At 39.6% G+C, this 22,527-nt stretch overlaps 1 protein-coding gene across 3 annotated transcripts in view; it reads left to right on the forward strand.

The window, feature by feature from the left end:
- Positions 1-22,527, forward strand: part of KIF16B (kinesin family member 16B) — a 134,020-nt gene that overhangs the window by 100,762 nt on the left and 10,731 nt on the right. For 2 of the 3 annotated variants that reach the window (XM_042894453.1, XM_042894460.1), the window contains one exon: positions 15,918-16,001. In XM_042894453.1, the coding sequence (XP_042750387.1) occupies positions 15,918-16,001 (84 nt within the window). Of the gene's footprint in view, positions 1-15,917; positions 16,002-20,713; positions 20,818-22,527 lie in introns of those variants that run through there. The other variant, XM_042894469.1, reaches the window with a different exon arrangement.

Genomic DNA, 22,527 nt, shown 5'->3' on the forward strand with positions numbered 1-22,527 from the left:
CTCTTTTAGGGATGAGCTGCAAGAAACTTCTTGTATCTCAGTGAGTTCACGTTGTGTTTCATCCAACCATACTGCCTGCAACCACACACCTTTATGTAAATGCCTGCTGTTAATGTAGGACATCAGTGTTCTAATCCCTTCTGAAGTTCTTTTGAAACTCTTCTCTCGTCCCACTTATTACCTAGGATTAATTCTGCCATGCAGTAATGAGAAGAGGCATGAATTGTTGATTCAGCTATCAGGGTTTGATCTCACGGTCCTTTCCTTTCGCCTCCATCCTCCCCTTCTGGGTGACAGCCAGGGAAGGGAGGGATCCACATTTTCTTTTTAAATGGCCTGTACATGTCTTGCTTTTGATAAGTAATAAGTGGAAGAAATCTTCAGCACAGTTAATGGTGAGGGAATGAATATGAGGTGAAGCTGTTGATTTTAGGAAAGCATCCCTGGATTTGGAGGTTATTTCCAGGGTCATGGGCAGATAAGGGCAACTTCTTGCTAACTTTCAAGATGTGGCTAGTGATTTTTTGTTGTTGTTCATTATTTTGTCCAGATAATTATAAAGGTAATTGATCAACCTTTGTGCATTCATGTAATTATTTTTTTTTAAGTCTCCCTCACAAGAAAGAATACAGCCAGATGGGTTAAACAAAGAGGGAGCTGTAAGTCAGCATTCCTTGTGCAGAGCACTTAGGGCAGCTGCAGCTTCTCAGCTGGGAGTGTACCTTTCTGACTGCTTCGGCTTTCTGACTTGTAACTGTGCAGCTGCAGCATTTCATTAAATGTAAAACTCATGTTAATCTCCTGGGATTACTTCAAGAGGCAAAAGGATGGGGAAGCAATAACTTTGAGGTGCTTGGCTTACAGGGCTGCTGAGCCAGCTGCCATGTAACTGGTGAGCTTTGGAGCACAAGAGCTGCTTTGGAAGCAAAAGCTTGTTGCAGCAGGGCTGGTCTGTCAGAAGCTCTGCTGCTTTTACCATCAGATTTGTCATTTACTGGTGTCCATAGCTGCAAATTTCATTAAGAGATGAGATTTAGATAATACATTTACATTGAATGCGTAATTCTGGACATCTGAATGTTTCTAGTGTTTGGTCATAGGAAATGTAAAGCACTATAGCTGTAAATAACTGCAAACTTCTAAGACGCTGTTTAAAATGAGTTCATTCTGAAACCTTCAGTGTCTGAAATCCCAATCTTTCACAGCTACAGTGATTGCTGAGGCTGATGTTGAGAAACTCCTAACCAAATGACAATTGAAAATCAAAGGTTACAAGTGCCAGAGAGAGCAAGGTGTAGCAAATAGCAATGATCACAGTGGTACAGGGCTTGCTGTGTTATTTTATTACTTTAGAAAGTCTGATTTTGTCTGTATTCTTAATTCAGGTTCTTTCAGCTTCTAGGAACTCTGTGTCCCTTAGGGAGACCATTATATAACAACATTTCAAGCTTTATTTTGCATTTGAAAAGCTGAACCAGGAAAGCAATGAACTTCTTGATGGTTTTTGACTTGACTGGAACGATGCTTCTGAATGCTGTCAAGCTTGAAATTATTTTTGAGGTAATCAAGAGTGTATACTGTAGTTTTGTTTCAGACAGTAGAGAAATGTAATGGAGTACCAAATCTCCAAGAAAATCTTAGGACAATTAGCAAACATGCATAAATCATCTAAAAACTGTGGGTTTTTTGTTTCTTTGTGCATTCTACCACTCTCCTCCCCCAAAAAGTATTGGGCATTTGGCCACAGATTAAAATGAAGATTGTTTACAACACTAGTGTGCTTGTAAATAGCAAATGCCATGTTCTATATTAGATGTCTATTAAAATAATACATCTAGTAGGATCATAAGCATACAGAAAAGGGCATAGAAATAGTTCTTGAAGTACAGATCATAAAGGCATTTGTAATTCTTGCTCGCTTGCTGGGCACTTTGCTAGCCTTACTAATACATCTTTCCATAAATATTGAAGGAAAAATAGAGTAGTAATCTTTAGAATCCTTAAATATGTGTAAACCTTACAATTCTATTATACAAGCATGTGATTATAGCCTTCACCTTTATTCAGTGCAAATTACAGTAATTATGGTATGGGTAATTTTAGATTTTAACGTTTATGTTCTTGTCACTGGTAACAGCCAGGAAGTACAAACACAGGAAGCATATTTTGTCATATACATTTTTCCAGCTCACATTCCTAATTATGTTATGTTCAGAGAACTGTGGAAGCCTGTAGCTTTATATGCATAGTGCTTCCATGTCAGCCTCGGTTTGCTATTAGCTACAGAGGTAATGTGAGTAGATCCCTAAGTGCTTAATCTGGCCTTTCTTTTTGCAGCTCCAAACTTTGCTGCTGCTTTTAAAAGAACTTTTAGCACTTTGCTCAGTGCATCAGTCTATAAATGCGTACGAACAGGAGAATCTTTTCCTGTAATAAACTGCAAAAAATATCCCTGCTAACTGCATCATCATGTAGTCTGTGCAAGTCTGATTATGGGGGAGTGTATTTATTCCATGTGGCATCTCTGAATTTATACTTGCTAACCAGGACAGGAGCATCTGTGGCATAGCAAAACCACTGGTTTGTTTCCAGCGTGGTATGCAGTTATTCAATTTCTAGTGTGAAAATGATTTCAATGTCTGAATATGTGAATGCGAACGTCTTAAGAGCCTTGTGAAAACCTGGCTTTGGGATTAATTTGTGACTATTGTTGTTTTGTATGCTAGGATTGTGCTGCAACGTTTTCTTGGGTTGGTAGATGCAATTTTGCAGACTTACAGTTTCTGCTTCTCCCTCCCCCTTCTCTTTCCCTCTTCCTATGGTTTGGTCAATGATGAGACTTACTTTTATGTCCCTCCTCAGCAACTAATGGAACCTTTGAGTATCCAACAATTCTGTAGGAAAATACCATTGGTTTTAGAGATCTCCAGATAGATAAATTCAGTATGAGACAGTTAACCTACAGGCAGAAATAGAAAGCCAGGTCTTACTGATTGTGCCATAGCAAATCTATAAGATTAACAGTGCATAAATTAAAAATAGAAGCCCTTGAAAGGGATAAGTTCTTCGCTTCATAATTCACAAAGCATTTGACAGCATAATTGCTTTGATTATTTTATAATCTGATTTTCAAAGTTCTGCTCAATTATCTAGTGAATTTGCATGATATCAAAATATTCTTTTTTTTTTTTTTCTTTTAATCAGTAAAATAGATGGAGAACAGCTGTCTGTGAGAGAGGAATGCCTCTGAGAGGAAGAGTTCTCGGACAATTTAACGTGGGTGTTGTTTGCTCACTGAGATTCAGGCGTTTCTTAGCTGCTCCTGAGCATCCGTAGGCATTGGGAATGCCTTAGGCTGCAACCCTGTCTTTGTTTTTTCTTCATGCTTAGTGAAAGGCAGAAAGGAGGACTGGAGTTTTTGCTGCTCCTTTCTTTTTCTTTTTTTTTTATAATTAAATAATTGCCTTGCTTTAGAAGACTTTTAAGACTTGTGCTCTGTTAATCATTAGCTGTTATTGACAGTCTCACTATCTTCTAAGAATTTTGTGAAGAACAACAAGTATTTAGATGTTTATTTTGATTTTGATGTATTGAGGAAATGACTTATTGCCTAACTGGGATTGAGGTACAGGTGACTTAATTGATGGAGGTGCCATTTGTATGACTTAATTGACTTAATTGGCGGAAGTGCTGAAGTATTCTGAAGGACTGAAAAGCTCTTGAAAAACCATTTTCCCCTCTGTATTTGACAACAGATGTTGCATGTCCCAGTATAAACATGGCTTGCAGTTTATCCAGGAACTCTTAAAGAGTTGAAGTAGAGGTGTATTTTATTATGTTTATAATACTTATTGTATTATGTAATATTTATTATATTACTTTATGAAGGATGTAATTTATACTTATGGCATGTAAAGATTACAATGAAGCACGGTTTCTTACTTCCATGGACCCCATTTGCCTTTCCTACAGAGAGAGAGAAGGGCCTTCATGCAGCCCTTGAGAGCATCTACTGCAAGTCCTCTGCCCTGACCTTCCATCTGGGGTATCCTACACACCTGCTGGGGAGCAGCAGGGTCAGGGCTGATGACCAGGAAGGACATCCTAGGAGCTGGGGGTGGCTGCAGCGTGGGTAGCAGGGACCTCAGTGGTGGGGCACAGCCCAGTGTACCTGAGGCAGGGTCAGTGATCTCCCAGCAAGGCGAGCAAACAGACCAAGTCCAGGGCCCTGCCAGGGTGGATCAATGACTAATGAAATATCAGGGTGATGATGTGTTGTGAATATTCCGTAGCTTTTGATATATGATGCTTTCACTAGGAAGCTTAAAGGGTGAATTTCTCCTTTTTAAAATGAAACAAAAAACCTACAAAGCTACGAAACACAACGTGAATATAATAACGATGCTAACCATTAAGAGGCACTTTTTACCTAAGGGTCTGTTATAAATATTTGTTTATCTTGTTCTGGTAATGAGGTTTCAGACTTGCTGTGGTGAAAATAATGTTCTGTTTCTTAATTAAAAATGACTTGGCTTTAGAAGCGAGGAAGAAAACAAATTTCTAGAACCGGTGCAGGCGATAACGCACGTTGTTTCTAAATGAGCCACCTTTGGTTGTGTGTTCACAATGGGATCTTCCTTTAAGGGTCTTGGAACAATTTCTTGACTGTTGTAAAGTTAGTAAATAATAATAATAAAAAATCGGATCTTTTTACCATCTGTGTCTGCAGCACAGAGCATGCAGAAGGCTCCATCTTACAAGAATATTTTCTATGCCATTAAAGAGCCCAAAGCAAGAAAACCCAAGCAGTAAAATTTATTAGACATCTCTGCATGACAAAAATCAATAAAATACAATCTCTTGTGGTTTAATATGAAAATATACCTAAAGAAGCAGTGGCTCAAGAAAAATACTGAGCTGCCGATACAAATTGAAAATGTCAAGGAGGAGAAAACTGAATGTAGAGGCTGCAGTCTGGTTTACTGTAGGGCATATTTCAGAACCAGCCAGAAATATTAGTGTGGAGGAGAAGGTATGGAAACTCCTTTAAAAGACAAAATGCGTGATGGCATGTCCATGATACAAGAGCCAGTGAGATGGAAAAGCACACCTTTCCTTGGGTGCAGCGCTTAGGGAACCACTGCTAAAACGTTCAATTAATTTATAATTATTTGTAAATGATTATGAAGCCGTGAATGATAAAAACAACCAAAGCCAAGGTTCAGGCCAGTTTTTTTTTTTGTTTGTTTGTTTCTGAATGGAATCCATTATTTTCTATCACACTTAGTTCTAACTACTGGGTGCTAATGATATTTTATTGACTGCGTGGTTGTTCAGTGCTGCTGGCAATGCAGCACTGAGGTTGTTTGAATGCACGCTCTGTATTCTCCGTGAAATACTTTAAATTTATTTCAGACTTCATCTGCACACCCCATGTCCTGCTCTGATGTGTTTGTTGGAAAAAAAAAACGGCAGCAATGTAGCAGTATTTTAAATAATTAAATCACTCACTGCATTTTAAATTCTAACTCCTTTTTTTTTTTAACTATTTTTGAATCAGAGTCCGTCGCGATGCCCTTAAGGTTAGCCCAGCTTTTAACTATTTTCAAAATTGTTAAGGTAATTGCAAACTGCTGTATTTCAAGGCTGCTTTTTCATTTTTGGAGCAGCACAGTTTTCCTTCTGATTGTGCTTGAGGGCTCTCATGTGCTGCAACTCATTGTAAGAATGCAAAAAAATGGAAAAAAATCCCTCTGGTCATAAATCTTGCCCCCATTCCCTTGGGTTACTGAAGCTCATGTAGGTGGAGCTGCCTCATCGGTACTGCCTCAATGATGTGGTGCCTTTTGGGGGCAGAATTGTTACATTCTCCTAGAAATCAGTTTACAGGCAGTAATTGGGTATCACCAAATGCACACAAAAGTTGAACATATCCCTGTTTTCCAGCCCCCACAAGTAACGGTGTTGACTTCAGTTTCATGACATTTAGTCAAGTGTGTTGTTGAGCTTTTGCATATGTGGAATATAGAAAGGTTTTGCTTTCTAAGCATGTATTTTCGGGTGCATGATGAATAAATTGTTTTTCAGTTGGAAACAGACATTCTCACCCAGTTCCATGACACGAGGATCTTGGGAGAGTAATGCTTGTGAAATGATGGCAGCAGTGGTCTTTTTGGTTCCCCATAGCTGCTTTTTCAAAGTGCTTTGCCAAACAAGTTCCTAAAAACGTATCTGTTAGGTTGATTGCAGTTATGTTAGTTTGTCATTTTAAGCTGTACCTAGTGACAGCATTGATAGTGGGGGAAAATCCTTAATTTGTGTGAGGCTTGCAGCTAGTTTTTCATTCTGTGATAAAGAAGCTAGTTTTATAGTATCTGTAAGACTAGACATAAGTGAAAATGTATGTATAATCTATGTGGCTATAAACCACTCTTACTGTTGGAGGGGCAGCCAGTAGTTTCTTTTAAACTTCCCATTTGCCTACTTAGATGACTCCTTCTGTGTTTTCTATCATTTTAAATGACACAGAAGACTAGCTAACTTCTCCTTGTAATCAGTCCTGTTTGTTGTGAGAGTTGCTGCTTTATACCTATAACAAATCAAACTTAGAGGCATACTACGTATTTGTTTGCAGATATATTTCTCTGTGACAGCTGTTCTTTAAGACCCTGAGATCTGCCATTAATTTTGAGTAGTCAGGAATGCATCCATCTAGTCAGCAGTAGAAATTATTGCTGCTCTTTGATGAGTTTTCATTATTAGCATTTCTCAAAGGCAAGGGCAACTGAAATTTATGGCATCAGCTGGTCACACGAGACGGGGATGTTTCATAAACGCTGCCAGATGTCACCGAGATGAGCTTGTATGCACCAAAGGAATCATTTCAGGAAGAGCTGTTAAAGCTGCTTCAGCAACTTCTCCTACCTGGACTGTTTCTGTTGCACGAGCCAAATAGCACTGGGACTTCTCTGTGTGCAGCCCAAGTGTCCAAAGAGCCAATGCAACAGCAGCAGGAACGTGGTGCAGGGTGGGCAAGGCTGCACGTGGGTGCTGCAGAGATGGTGTCTGCTGTGCCAGGGCACTCCTGTAATCTCCTAGAAATCCCAATGGGAAGATAATGAATCAAATCCCAAATTATTTTTGAAAGGTAAGTAAACCCTATATAGTGCACTATAAAATTCCTTTTTTATTCTTCTTTTGGAGAAGTGAGACTTGTGCTACGGGCTCATGAAGACTGATCGATGCTCTGAGCTTGGAAGACGTGACCTTGCAAACCCAGCAGTTGTTGCCATTTCTTTAAAAAAGTAAAACAGGCGCTGTGACTTGAAACAACACATATAAATGTTTAGTTTGCAAGATCAGAGACAAAAAAAAAGTTGAGAGTGTGTTTTAAACTTGCCCACGGACTCTCTAGGTCAGTGTGTACCGTTGTGTTAGAGCATGGTCTGCCACATGGCAACAGTAAATTACCCCCAAAAGGTTTCTGTCTTGGAGCAAGGAGCAGATGAAATAAGTGCAAAGCCAAGGTTGCAAGAGCATGTTGCATTTTTTGTATGTTTAACTTTATAATCTAAGAGATATTTTCCTATTGTACCTAAGAAGCATCTTTAATTATTTCTAATTTGACTTGGACTGGTTTACACGTGAGTTAACTGTATCCTTTGGGTTGGTATATTCTGTCTCTGCACCTTCTTACTCTGCCTTCCTGCAGCCTGTGTAGAGAACTTAATGTGCTTTCCTTGGCGTCTGGGCCAATTTTTGTCCCTCTTTCATTGGTTAATAATTCTCTGCGATGCAGGTAGCAGTTTGTATTTACAAAGATGCCCTGGCTATATTGCTTTCCAGCTTTCTTACGAGATTAAAATTTGAGAAAACTGCAGAGTTTTATAGAACTGTGAAAGGTTTGCATGAACTTTGATATATATGCCATCAGTCATTTTTATAGTTTTATAGGTGCTTTGTATTTAAATGCTATCGTACTGCTTATAATGAACAAAACAAAGAAGTAATTTGTCAAATATTATATTCTGTATCATTTATGGCTCAATTTTGGTGTGTTATTATTCTGACTAGTCTAAAAATTGCTTTAAGGAAAGTAAAAGCAGCCCTGTAATTCCAGGTAACTTCATTGGCCGCACTTAATTTGGTTTTCTCAATAGCAGGTGGCAGACTAAATGGAGTTAAAATAATGAAATAAATAGTGGCCTCCACATCTCAGTTCCAAAAAAGCATATTGAATTTAGGTCTGCCTGCTTTGTTTAAAGCAGGAATTTGGATATGCAAACTCTTTTAATAGTTTTGGTAATTACAGATGAGTGTTTGATAGGGAAGTAGGTATGATTTAAAAACAGTGAACCCCAGTCAGCAAAATGCAAAACAAGGAACTTCTGGGGTTGCTTGGCAATTTTGCATTGTCAGATGGAGTTTGCAGGGAGGTTCACAGGGACTTGAATTTTTTGTGTGTGTGTACTTATTTCTGTTCAATGACAGATGAAGCTGAAATGCTCTTTGGAGACGACTGTCTTTGAGGATAGTGACTGGAAAGGATGCCAGGAAGATCTTAGAACTTCAAAGAGTGCAAATTGCCAAGAAGGTTACCCAGAATTAGAGATGCCAGAGTTGTGGGAGCTTGTACATCCTGTGAAGACACTCATATGAATGTGGAGGAGATGGCAGTATTGCAGGGGAGTGATGTAGAGGAGCTACTCACTTTATTGGTGATGTTCCAGAGAAATAAGTAGGAAAAAGGCAAGGAATTGTAGCCCTTTTGAGCACAGCAAGGAAAGTCAGATGTGGGATTGCTTTTCAGCAGGTTAACTCTAGCAGGGCTTCCTGTATGCCTGGGCTTCAGTGAGGCATTTTCTGAAGAGAAAAGGTAGACCTGGGTCTCCAGGAGGCCAGGCAAAAAGCAAGTGATGGAAGCAACATGGAAACTAGGAGTCTTGCTGTAGCCAGCCAGAAATACAATGCTGGATAAGCCAGCTCTGTGGGCAAGTAAATCTTTGGCACAGAGCAGAAGGGATGTAGAGCAGAGAGAAGGCAGTGCTCTCATGCGTGTGGGCAAAACAGCTTTCTCTTTGTGACAAGGATGTGCTGTAAAAGGGTGGGAAGCTGTGTTGGAGCATAAATCATATTTGGGAAAGACAGGAAAATAGGATCTCCAGTGTGCTGCTCTGCAACACAGCCCGTCAGGAGGGAGTTATTTCAGGGTGAATTTCCTCAAGGGAGGAGGGAGGAATTCATTCCTCTGTGCATGGTTGAGTGGGATCCAGACACTGCAGGCTGTAGCAGCAAGGGTAGGTGAGAACAGAAAACTGGAAGCCTGCAGCTCCAACAGATTTGCTGAGAGACAGCAGGGATGAGCCTAGAGCAGCTCCTTGTGTCTCAGAAACACTGCAAGGACCTGCGGAGCAGAGGGGTTGGAGCAGAGCTGGTGAAGAACTGTGTTTGGCTGGTGCTGGGGGACCTCCTGTGGGGCCTCCTCTGCAGGGACCTCTGGGTAGAAAGACAGTGCTGTAAAAGCTTTTCCCCATTCTGTTCCCTGATGACTTGAGGGTTTTTTGGTTTAGGAGATCCGTTACACTTGGTTTGTTTGAGCTTCTGTTGCCGTTTAAAAGATACTCAGTCTTCCCTGGGGAGTTTGATGTGTCAGAAGGCTGACTTGGAGCAGCCTCAGAGCTGTGGCTGACCTGTAGTTGCTCTGATATCCTTCTCTGAGGTGTTCACAACTCTCATCCCTTCTAGTGGAGAGCAGAGAGCAAGCTTTGGGAACAGAAAATTGGATGTAGCAAATGAACACAGGGGTAAGAGAAAGAATGAGGCAAGGCACAGGGAAAAAGATACCAATAAAATAGAGATGTGCTACAAAGGGGAGAAAGACACACTGAGAGAGACCTAAAAAGAAGAGAGAAAACGAGAAATGGAAAAGGAAAACAAATAACAAACTGAATATCCAGAAAATAATCCCATGGGTACACCCATATAGAAAGTAATCCATTCATTAAACGTTAGCTCTCCCTTTGCTTAAGGCTCTCTTATGAAATTGTATAGAATAGGTGGTTTACATCAGACAGAATTACTATACAAATAAGGAAGATATACTTAAAAAAGCAAACCAGACATCAACTTTATTGTCAAATCTCTAAATATTTAGCCCAAGCTCCTAGTCAGGACTGCAATTTCTTCAGACTGTGGAAATCTTGGTACATCTTGAGAAGTTGAGGCTGAAGTTACTTTGTTTAAACTTCAAAAAGTGAAACTAGGACAGTTTTTTCTTTCATTACTTGCTGCAAAATCAAGTCAGGTGCAGCCACCACACCGGCTGCAAACCCATGCCACATTCTTCTCTTTGATTTTTCTCATCTATGACAGAGAATTCTGGTACAAAGGATCAAAAGTCAGACATGTCCTTTGAAAAACGAGAAAATTCAGAGTTGTGAAAGTAACATGAGAGTTAAAGAAGACTGACTTTTTAATTTAATAGTTAGCATTTCCCTAATTTTCTTTTTTCCCCTTTTCCCCCCCATTTAAATATATCAAAACACTGAAGTACAAAGAGAATTTGGGATGAAAGATTAAAGATGACTCAGCCTCCATCAATGTCTGCCCTGTTTTTCTTCTTAAAAAAAATCTTTTACCATATTGTAGGCACTAAAACATAGATTTTAGCCACCAGAAATAATGAGATATTTCAAATCCTGTAGATTTTTGCTTGATGTAGGAAAATGGCACTTTTTTTTTTTTTAATGTTTAGGCAGCATAACACTTTGAACAATTTCACGCTTCAGAAGTGACAAGCCTACATGGCTGCATTATGTGGTGTTTTACCTTGGACCACTCCATATTGAAATATCATCTGCAAGGTACTTTGCAAGACTTATATTAACATGTTATGTTCCACTGCAGAAACCCGAAACCGAATTGTATCTGGCAGGTCCCTAGAAAACTTCCATTAGTTTGAGTGAAGTGTCCCAGCTGGATATAGAAATTAGAGGATACCCTTCAAATGAGACTTGTATCCCCAAAAACACGAAATGAGAGTGCTCCCTGTCCCAGGCAAAATCTATCAAGGTGTCAGAGCCCTCGGGTTATGCTCTTGGTTTCCAAGACGCCGGTCCCCAGATTTGCATCTCTTTCTGTGGCTCAGTAGTTGAAGGCTATGAAGATGCATGGTTTTGCTAAAAGGGTGTGCTTTTGTCTAAATTTTGCCAGAATTGGGTGAATCTGAAGGTCAAGGAGCTGTAAGATAAAGAAAGGGCTCTTGCTGTTCTACCAGCTGCTCTTTCCAGTATTAAACGCCTGCCGATAAGCTAGCTAAAACCAATCTTGTGATTGGAATACAGGAATCCTATAAGCTGTTTACAGTTTGCTAGGATAATACATGGTTGGTCTGGAGCCCCTTTCACTAGAGGATTGGATCATATTAATCTCACACATATTCTATCGTGGCAGGTAGATAGATATCATTAGTTAGAGATGAGGCTGCTGAAACACAGGCAAGTAATGTACCCCAAGTAATGTGAGACCAGAAATAAAGCACGGCCCTTATTTATTATGAAGAAATTAGGGAATAAATTGCAAATGACTGTTTGCCTCTCCCTGAGCCTGCTACTGCCTAGCAACGATTGCTAGATAGGATAAACATCATTAACTGTAAGAAGTTCAGTGTCTAAAAAGACATTAGGAGTGCTGATAGGCAGTCTTGAGATGACTCTGTGCTATTTTAAAGGATTATCTTTTTCTGTATTTGGGGTCTAAGGGCAGTCCCAGTCTTGCCCATGGTATATGTACAAATGCACGTGCACACTACTTTCTGTATGATGGATTTTGCTTTATCATGGTCCTATACTTGAGTACGGTAGGAAAATGATTCTGCAGCCAAAATAAAAATTAGAAATCTTGTACACTGCATGCAGGAGCTTCTCAGGAAATCATTCTAGCTCACTGTTCCTGTCAGGCTGGGGAATATGCCTGTTAATTTCCCATGACAGAAAACACATCACCTCATCAGCAGCCCTAGAAAATGACAAAATGTCCAAACCAAAAAGAAGCCCTACTGCCAAACGCTTTCATTTCCACTGCTGTAGGAGGAGGGGGACTGGAAGAGGAGGAGGGGCATGCTGTAGAAATTTCAGGAAAGCAGAATAATGTACTTTGCTACCTGTAGTGTCCCCCTGTTATGCTTTATATTACTGCAAACCCTTCATCTCTCAGTCAAGATGTGACCCTTCCAGAGTACCTTTGAGCCAGAGGGTACACAGTCATTTAATTCTGAAAGAATAATTTATACTCCTGAATCTGGTGAGTGTGAAATTCTTTTTTTAATGTTTGAGCTGAGGCAAACAGCTCTGTGCAAAATCTACACCTGCAAATATCTTATGTATTTAAGTGATAAGAACAAACATGGTTCAGTGACATACTGCAATGTGTGTATTAACCTGTAGCAGTGGTAATTTCATCTGAAGCTGCTGTGCTGGTCCTTAAAGTCTTTGTAACGCTACTAACTGTAATACTACTGCATTTTTTAGGGAATTATGGAATTATATACAGGAATTATGACAAGGTGATAACATTTTTATAATCGCTTCTCTTATTTCTGGAACTCATGAAGGAAAGTGTTTTTCCTCCACGATGAAATACTACATTTGTAAGTTAGTTGCAGAAAGAAATGGTGTGTATGTATTTATGTATGTATTTACCTCAGGTAAATATATTAATATTGTATTTTTATATAAATATCCTACAATGGATCAGTTTCCTCCAGCAATAAAATTACAGTCACATAAAGGACTAAATAATTCATGTTGCCACATAAATAGTTTTGGTTCTCGTGTTGCAAAGGTAATTTTCAGGCTGTGAACTGGGTGGGAATTGGTGTTACGGTATCTTTTTAAGCATTTGGACAGCCTGAAACTCGAGCCTGCAGAGTTTTGGATGTCTCCTTTTTGTTTTGATGTGTGTTCGACTCTGCAGTCTGACAGTGCTTCTGCTGTAATGGCAAACAAGGAAAATTAAGTTAGCAGTGTATTGTAGATAACATGTTTGCTTTTGTATCTCATGGGATATTTGAGATGAAGTGGAGTAGGAGGTATGGGAATAGTTTAGGGCTTCCAAGGTTGCTGAAATGATGATGAAGCCCAGAGATGGAGGTTTTACTGCCATGTGGCTGGGAGGTCATCTGTCGTGCGACAGAAATGCTTTCCATTTCGTTTGTGATGGACAAACAATGCAGGATGCTCTCCTGTTTTGTTGTGATGGACGCCTGCCAAATGTTTGGCTGAGAGGAGCCAGAGGACCCTTGAGAAAGTGGCAAAGCAGGGACACAGTTATTCCAGAAGACCCAAGGCTATTCGCCTTCTGCATCCAGCCCCGTACAGGTGGTGACTGCTATGGATAGTTTTTTTGCAGCGTATCCTCTGTGGAGTGGAAGGTCTTTCCAGGTACACAGATAGGTGTGCTCTGTAAACATGTGTATTGCAAACACAAGAAATATGTGTACCTAATATGTTTGGCACAGTGGCATTCTGGTCTGGATGTAGGTTTTTGTTAAATATCTTTCTCCAAGCCTGAAATATTCAGGTCCAGGTGTTGATCAGCAGTGAAGTTATGATTTTCTTTTAGGTCCACATTGTAAGTTGCAATGCTTCAGAGCAAGGTTGGCTGAGATGCTTCTTTGTGTATTAAATTAATGACTGCAATAATGAACTTCAGTTGTTTTGGGTTCAGAGATTTGTGGATCCCAAAGACGTGGGAATTGTGGAATATTAAAAGTATGAGATCAGCTACTTTGGTTAGAATGAGTTTATCAAGGTTTGCTGTTATTAGAAAATGCAAGTGAGTGTTTTTCTCCAAAGATGTATTCAAAAAGCTAACAGCTTTTGAAAACACCTTGGAGATCTTTGCTCGTCCCAAAGTTTTGTTGAATGAGTCTCTCAAAATCTGTTAAAATCAATCTTCATTAATCATTCTTCATTTAAGATGTGATACTTTGCTTTGACTATATAGGGTTTGTCTAAGGAAGTGCTAATAGTAATGTTTTTCATTTGGGCAAATCTGCCTCTACTTAACTGACACTATCTTGAAATTCTACAAATAAACATTTATTAGGAAATAAATTGACAAGCAGTCTGTCTACGGCCAGGAGGGGATGCTGGTGGAAGCTGTTTTATCTTACCTGTTTCTAGCAGTTACACGATTCAGTTCAATTTAATAATTAATTTAATTTCTGCAGGGAGGGGATTGGGAAGCCCTTGAGAACATTAGCACTTACATTTCTGTGTAGGTTAAGGTGAGAGTAATGCAGGGAAAATAAGTCCCAAGGACATAATTACAGGGTTCTATTTGACCATGTGCTGCTTGTCCTGGCAACATGAAGAAGCGGGCACACATGGTTGGAGAAACCTGAGGAATATAATTGGGTCCAGTCGACAAATCTGATGTGAAACAGACATCTCTTCTGCCTCCTCAGATGCTCCACGTCAGTTGATGCTGCTCATGTGAAGAGACTTTGTTAAAATTATCCATGTCAAAGTTCAACCAGAGAGTAGGGATAAATTATGTGTATTGCAGAATTCCTCTGCATTTTAAGAATAGCTACGTTCAATGTTAATAATGAGGTTCCTCATTTAATTCAGTGTACTACAGCTCCCAGTAACCGGATAAATTCTTACATATATACCGGAGATGATGCATCTTGTTTATTATTCCAGAATTATCCTATAGCCCGGGGAATTCAGGCACCAGGCATTTTTTACCCTTGGGTTCTGCCTGCAAAACAACTCTAGTGATAGTGATGTGAGGTTGCATATTTCTATCTGCAGTGAGAGCTAGAAAGCAATTGTATTGAGCTGCCTTAAAATGCAAACACAAACTGGAGAGGATTTGTGCATCATTCCCATGGTTTGGCAGACTAACTTTATTGGTGCTTGTTACCACCTCTTGAGTTGTGAGTGTGTTTTCCCATAATAGCTGTCTGGAATTTGTTGAAGTGTTATGTTTGCTGACGTACAAGAAAGGAATACGCTTCTCTCGTTGTGTCCTTTACTAGAGTGGCTTGCTGCAGTTCCTACAGGATGAAAAAGAAATGAAAAAACAGAGCTTCGAATAGCTTTGTATTGAACTCCTAGAAGGACAGATCTGAACAGCCATTTTTACGTGTTCTGTTCCTTCTTTGTTTCCATTTTTAATGTAGTAAATAGAATTTTGCGTGTTTATGTGGACTCTCTTCAGAAATTAACGTTATCGCCTTCCTTTATGGACATACATTTGCATGCCTTCAAACTCAGTTGAGTTGTGGCTCTGGAGGTGCCTCTTGTCATCATTATGGCTGCCATTTCCATGCTCTTTCTCTCCTGCTGTTGTGAAGATAACTGTGGTAGTTTAAGGCTAGATGGAGATACCTCAGGTCCTGCTCAGGAATCAGCTGGCAATCTAGTATTGCTGTTTTCCAGAGCATAACGTCATGATGACTTTTTAGGTGCAAGAATGTTACGTTTATGATCTAAGAGAGAAGAGGAACAGGTGAAATGACAATATGGTTGGAGACCACAGTTTTTAAGAGACTGAGTGCAGTCTTACAAAAGCAGCATTCCTGAAGAGATCTTTCTGACTTCTTAGTAGATGTTGTAACATTAGATCCAATTTGCTGTAGCAAAAAAAAATGGTTATAAATGTGACATCTAATTCCTAAATTTGCTTCCCGTCTCTCTTGTGTGACCAAATACGTCGTTATTTTACCAGTGCTGTGGACCAGATCATAATGTCAGTAGAAATGCTTAATGGGATATTTGCTAACAGCATATACTGTAGCTCATGACTATTTGGCTTTTTCCTCTTTCCTGACGCCTTGTAGTTTAAAGAGAATTTTCTCATTTTAGCTTGTCATTTATAATGCCCATTTATCCTTTAATATCTTCTAGGTCGCTACTTTGGAATTCCCTCCGAAGAAGCTCTTTGGAAACAAGGATGAACGAGTGATTGCAGAGCGACGGAGTCACTTAGAGGTAATGGCATCTTTCTCAGGGCCTTTTGAAGTGTATTTAGGTGGAGCACTGTCTGCTTGACCAACAGAAACTGTTCCCATATGATCACACTTAAATAGCCTACCTGTAAGTACGGAGTTACTTGCTGCTTCATTTAACACAGGAGATGGCAGCAGTAGATTGCAAAGTAATGAAAAAATCCTTTAAAAAATCCTAGTCTGAAAAAAAAAAAAAAAAAGGATATCTCTTTAGAGGTGTGTTTATTTAGGGGGGAAAGGTTGGAGATGAGGTAAGTGTTCTCTGTAGGCAGATGGTCTCTATGCAAGACGAGATTAAAAAAAAAAACAACTTGCTACTTGAAATGCAGTTTGTTATCTGAAGATTTACTATTTTATCGTGGTTACTATAACCAAATAGCTCATGACAGAAGGAAAGCAATATATAGGCATCTCTGAGCTTTATTTTATAACCCAGTTTGGAGCGTATTTTTCTTTGAATTCATTTGAAAGCTTAATTTTATGGAGGACAAGATTGACAGAGGGTGGGGTTTGGTTTTTATTGGTTTGTTCAGCAGTGCTGTGCAGACGGCACAGTCTTGACTCCTGTAAAAGTTCAGGTCTTTATATTTCTATACTCCTTTCCAGTACTTGGAGGGAGCTTTTAAAACAGGAGGGAGAACAACTGTTTACATGGGTTGATAGTGATAGGACAAGGGGAGATGGTTTTCAACTGAGATGGGAGGTTTAGGTTGGATATTAGGAGGAAGTTTTTCACACAGAGGGTGGTGAGGCACTGGAACAGGTTGCCCAAGGAGGCTGTGGATGCCCCATCCCTGCAGGCATTCAAGGCCAGGCTGGATGTGGCTCTGGGCAGCCTGGGCTGCTGGTTGGCGACCTGCACACAGCAGGGGGTTGGAACTGGGTGAGCACTGTGGTCCTTTTCAACCCAGGCCATTCTGTGATCCTGTGATTCTAATGTACACTTTGTTGCAGCCTGAGAGCAGGTGATGGAGTCTGGGGAAAGAAGAGGAGGAAACAAAGACTAAAGCATACAGTCTACAACTATTTTGTATCCACATTAGGATTAGGGTTAGGTGATCAAGTTATAAATTAATCATGCAAGTCATAAAGAATTACTTTCTTTGTAGAGCAGAAATAGTATTAAGTAGAGCTTTAGAAAATTTAATATAAAAGTACATTGCTTCCAACTGGAATCTTTTCTTGCATGTCTTGATTTTTTTTCCCCATGTACTTCACCTTCTCTTTGATCCACAAACAAAACATCCCCCCACTGTCTTTTGATGTGAGGTTGTCTTACATATAGCAAAAAATGTAATCTTTTTTTTGTTTCATGTCCTCCATAGAGGGCATAAAGGCATGGCCACATTCCACTCTAGTACTCAATTTGCATATTTTTGTACCAGTAAGAAATTTAATCCCTTAATCCTTCCGACCTTCTATTGATTTGCTAACCAACTTTACTGTAGTGTTTCTGAATCTTAAAACTCCTGTGTATAGTGATGCTTTGATCATAATCATGTAGTAATTGTAGCTCTCAATATGGCTAGTTTTTAGCTTTAAGTTGTATCTATTTTAGCCAAATTATGTCATTAAAACTTTATTACCAATATATTCTGTAAATATTCTAATTCATGTGAATACGTTTGGCCATATGCTAGGCAGAAGTGCACTGGGCCATGCCATTCAGTAATCCTGGCAAGTCTTTCTGCATTAGAGAAACGTAAGATCTCCAATGATCAAGAGAAAGGTATAGAAAGAGAACAGGGAACCAAGCATTACCATCCTTGCCATGAGGAATTTGATGCCATAAGCTTGTCACCAGTTCATGAAGATGGCAAAAATGCCTTAACTTTGGATCTCTGTTCCTAGCATTTAATTTTATCCCCTGTGGTTTTTTGCAGTGCTCTGCTCTGGCTTTGCACTTTAGACCAAATGCTGATGAGCTTCAGATAATGTAGCTGCAGCTTCCTTGGCAAAGCAGTGGAATAAACCACCTACATTGCCGTTGTTTCCGTAGTCACATGAGTCTTTGCAGACTCAAAGCACATCTTGAATTATACTGGGAAACTATTTGGCAGACAAAGAGTGTGTGATAATGCACCATGGCACAGGCAACTGCTTCTATTTAAAATGCTTGCTTTTACTTTCTCACGATGAGCCATAAGCATATGTAAGAGGGCTAACCTGAAAGCAGAAAGTGGATGGATTGCCTCTGTAAGGGAGTTTGGCTTTTGAACGGGGCATGTTTCTCACGTGGGATGCAGTCAAATAGAAGGTGGAGAAGTCAGACCTTGATGACGAGCAGAGAGATGGCTGGTGTTTATTCACTTGGCTTTCATACCTCGTAGCATAGCCTGATTTGCTGAAAAATCTCTTGCAAGCCTCACAGGTGATGTTATTCCAGTAATAATATCATTTGAAAGCTTATTTGATTGTTTCACATGATTAGGCAAGAGCTAATGAGTTAATACAGCATTTTTACATGAAAGCTCAACTTCTAGGCCAACAAAAATGTATATTCTTATCCAAAGTCCAAGCTGATTTGATCGACTGATAGTGTCTGACAGCCTGACAAATATCAGTCTGTTCTGAACAAATATTCCGTGTTGTAAGGTCATTAGCAGAGCTGTCATCCCTGTGGTGGATAACGAAGGAATAACTCTTCTCTTTCAGCTGTTACATGAGATATTTATATGTTTTGAATAGGCTTTGTGTTGTTTTTCCTGGACTTCTTGGATTAATTTTGGAGTGGAACAGTAGAGCTCTGGCTAGCCCAGGGCATTCTTGAGCAGCATCTGTGAGGAGAAGTAGTTTCTCATTTAATTCACATTTTTTTCCAAGTATGCGCACAAAAGAAAATTCAAAATCCAGTGCACACCTGTGTAAAAGATAAAACAACTGAAGCTCTCATTTCAGTCAAACACCTTTCTAAAGTACTTGCTGGAATTAGCAGTGGGTTACTGAAATGGCCTCATAGGCTCTTTTCTTTATGTCAAAGCTAAATTGCAACTCGATCTGATCTGGGAAATTAGGCAGACTGGGAGTTCTTGTAGGAGCAAAACTACTCCTCAACTTCAGAATTAGCTAAATGTACAGCAGAGAGCTGCTTCTATTGCATATATCTCAGCACCTGTTTTAATTGCCTCCCTTTGGCTGCAGTCAGGGAAATTTTTCCTTGTGCCTAATTACAAAACCATTTGGCCAAAACATCCTTTGTGGGACCCATAGCTGTTTAGGAAGAGTTTGTTTATTTCCTACACTGCACCTTTCAGGTTCTAGCCACAACAGGAGCAGAAGTACTGAAAATAGCAGGAGGGCTTTTGTGGCTGTGTTCAGTGCAGCTGAAATGCTGGCGAGGATCTTTTGGGAGGGCTGTTTTGTTTTTAAGATTGCCATGTAGTATTACCTTGTTTCACCTTCAGTTAAGGAGCAGGCATATTATTTTAGGTGGTGTTATTTGGAGCAAAAGACTCCAGGGAGCCCCCAAATTATGAGGATTTTGATTTAAAATCACAATGAATTCAGTTTATCTTAAACATTGGGTTCTTTATTTCTCTCTTCTTTTTTTTTTTTTTTCCGTATCTAGTGCAAGTGCTTAATAACCAAAAGCTTCACAATACAGTGTAGGAAAGAAAGTGCACATTAGGTGTGATCTTTTACTATGAGATGAACCTGGAGAGAAGTCTTTGATATACAAGATACATATTTGCAGGGTACACTTATACTGTGATGCTTGTTGGTACAATGTGATCGTTTGACCAATGTCATACATTTCCATGGAGGTTTTGAAAAATAACCTGCAAATTGGCGCAGGGGTCTCACCTATACATCATGAGAATAAGCACCTAACTTGTGTTTAAAATTACCTGTCCTAAGTGCCCTGTTGCAATCTATTAATTTAGTATTTCATCAGGGACCTGTTGCAGGGCAAAACTCTAAATTAATTGTTCCGCAGTCTGAAGGCTGTAATTTCACTTCAGAGCCAACCTTGCTTGATTAAATCCGCCTTAAATGAAACAGCCAAGAATTCTTTTGATTAAAGTTAATGAGTAGAAGTTAGTGTGTATCTATCCTTTCATGCAATTAGAAACCAGTAAATAAAGATATAGGATCCCTTTTTTTCCCTGATGAAATCAGAAGATGTATACATCCTTTTTCAGTTCATAAGCAAAAACTTTTTAAAGGAAGCACACGTCACAGGAGGTATGCTGCTCAGTGAGTGTATCTGTTTCAGTTTTATCTGCCCAGTACCTTTTATTACTGGGGGAGCTGCTAGATCTGTGGATGACAGTAAAAGGTTTTCCCAAAATCCCAGCTGCCCTGGATATTGCATTTTTGCAGGGAACTGATTATTATCCTTTCCTGCTTAATTTTCTTCTTCTCATGGACACATCCTTTGTTCTAGTAAGGCAGGTCAATATTAGCCCTGTTTAACCATTGCACAGCCAGGAGAAGTGCACAAGTAAATGCCTGCACCAACACAGTAGATAGTTGTGTTTTTTGACTCCTTGCTCAGAAGCCATGGACCCACTGCCTTTCTCTTCTACTCCTGCTGTCACCAGTGTACTCAGAAAAGCACAATTGCTAAGCTGACAAAATCCCAGCAGGTTGTTACTTGAGGGGCTTTTTTTGTTTCTTTTCCTTCAAACCTCAGCCTGTCTCCTCTCTGTTAATTGTTTCACTTTCCCTATCCCCGCTGCTGCATTTCCTCAGGTTTCTTTGTGGACAGCAAGGGACAACAGACAAAAGGCCTGACTGGGGGTGCGCCAGCAGACAGCACAACAGTTGGTAGGAATCATGCATTTCCTTCTGCTGCTCCTTGCAGAGCTCAGGGAACAAAAGTAAGTCAACCTGTACCAGCAGAGTAAAGCAAATCCACTTTGAGTTTTGAAGGAGCACATACATCTTTCTGTCATTCTCTGTCCTTTTTTTTTTTCCTTTGTACTTTGAATCTCTTTAAGAGATAGACACGCTCAATTTATTTAAAATTAATAATGCAATTGTCCTTAACCTCCTAACTTCCTGGTGTCTGATGAGGAGTTTTTCAATGATAGGTGTGAAAGCAGAGTTAGAAGTAAATCTTGTATGAACTGCATTATTCAATTATTCTGTCCAGTCCTGAGAGAGAATTGGCTGGTGAAAGCAAAGCAGGCACTAAACACAAATACTGCTGTTCCTCTGTCAGAATTAAGCTTTCAGAGTAAGATTCTTTATCTTAGACGCCAAATGTTTTCTTTTGTTCTTAACTTGTATTCTGACTTGCCTTCCTTTGAAGGCGGTAACTCTTTTGTACACAGCTCTAAAGCTGTAGCCCCTCCAACTTTTCTCTTTGAAATGGGTTTCTGCTCTTTTTGTGTGTCTGCAAGGATCTGGTTCTTAAGCACAGCACAAAATACTGGAATGAACACCTTTCATCAAATATTAATTTGTTATTGTTATTTAAATGAATTACTGGTTTGAGTTCACACCTCAAGAGATATAATAGCAAGAGATACCTGAGAAAACATGGCAGAATATGTGTCCACAAAATTGAGCAAACTGAGTGTGTTCAAGCCACTTTTAAGACCTGATTTCTTGAGGTTTGCCTTGAAGTTGTGAGGGCAGAAACACTGTAATGAAATTTTAGGTGATTCGTCGTCTGAATATTCAGTATGAGAGAGGAGACAGAGAATGTGAGCACATCCTACCAGTCTTTTTTCATAGTGCATCCTTAATCTTTTTAGCTGAGACAACCAGCTTCATGCTAGTTACAGGTGAACTGATGTTGGTATTGCAAAATCCCTGTCAGGTGTGGCCAGTTGCTCATTTCTGTTTTTCTTAACACAGGCACCAGTCACAAAGACCTTTCAAAGCTATTAAATAGGTGTCAGTTCAAAGAGACCATTCAAAGGAAATTATTAGGCTCTGGTATCAGCTTACAACAACATCCCTAATACCAGAGCTTTTTAAGAAGGCCTTTAAAGCTCACCAGCCTGGCACTTGCAGATTGAATGCTTGCACACTTGTAAATACTGTTCTTAGAAACATTTCAGTGAGATGGACTTCAGAAAGCACACAGAATGTATTTGATAATCACTGAAAGATGAAAGGAAGCCTTTCCTTTTGTTATAGACGTGACTGCATACCATACAACCACTGCTGCAAAGCAAACTGCTGCAAATGGCAGTGTTTGATAATCCTCAAGAAGATTGTTTCATATCCATAGTCTGAACTACATTTTAGAGTGATGATTTTAATTTCCCAGTAGAGGAACAGGAATGTAATAAAAGCACGGGAAGAAAGTATAGATGCATCCACAGAGAAAAACGGCATTTGTGTTTGGGAAGGGAGACCAAATGGTGAATATCAGTAATGTGAAATCCACGTCAAGCACAAGTTTCTGGATTAGGTGTAGTCAGTCTGCTCCAAGAGCCTTTCATAACCTCTAATAACTATTTAAAAATATTTTGAAAGCAAGCTAACTGCTTTTTGGCAACAACACTGAAGTCTTGCCATGCCTACAGACAACAAACATTTGCAGTTAACCA

The sequence above is a fragment of the Lagopus leucura genome, unplaced genomic scaffold, assembly GCF_019238085.1.
Source record: "Lagopus leucura isolate 7727_CA_CO unplaced genomic scaffold, USGS_WTPT01 Super-Scaffold_73, whole genome shotgun sequence".
In the NCBI taxonomy this organism is placed as follows: domain Eukaryota; kingdom Metazoa; phylum Chordata; class Aves; order Galliformes; family Phasianidae; genus Lagopus; species Lagopus leucura.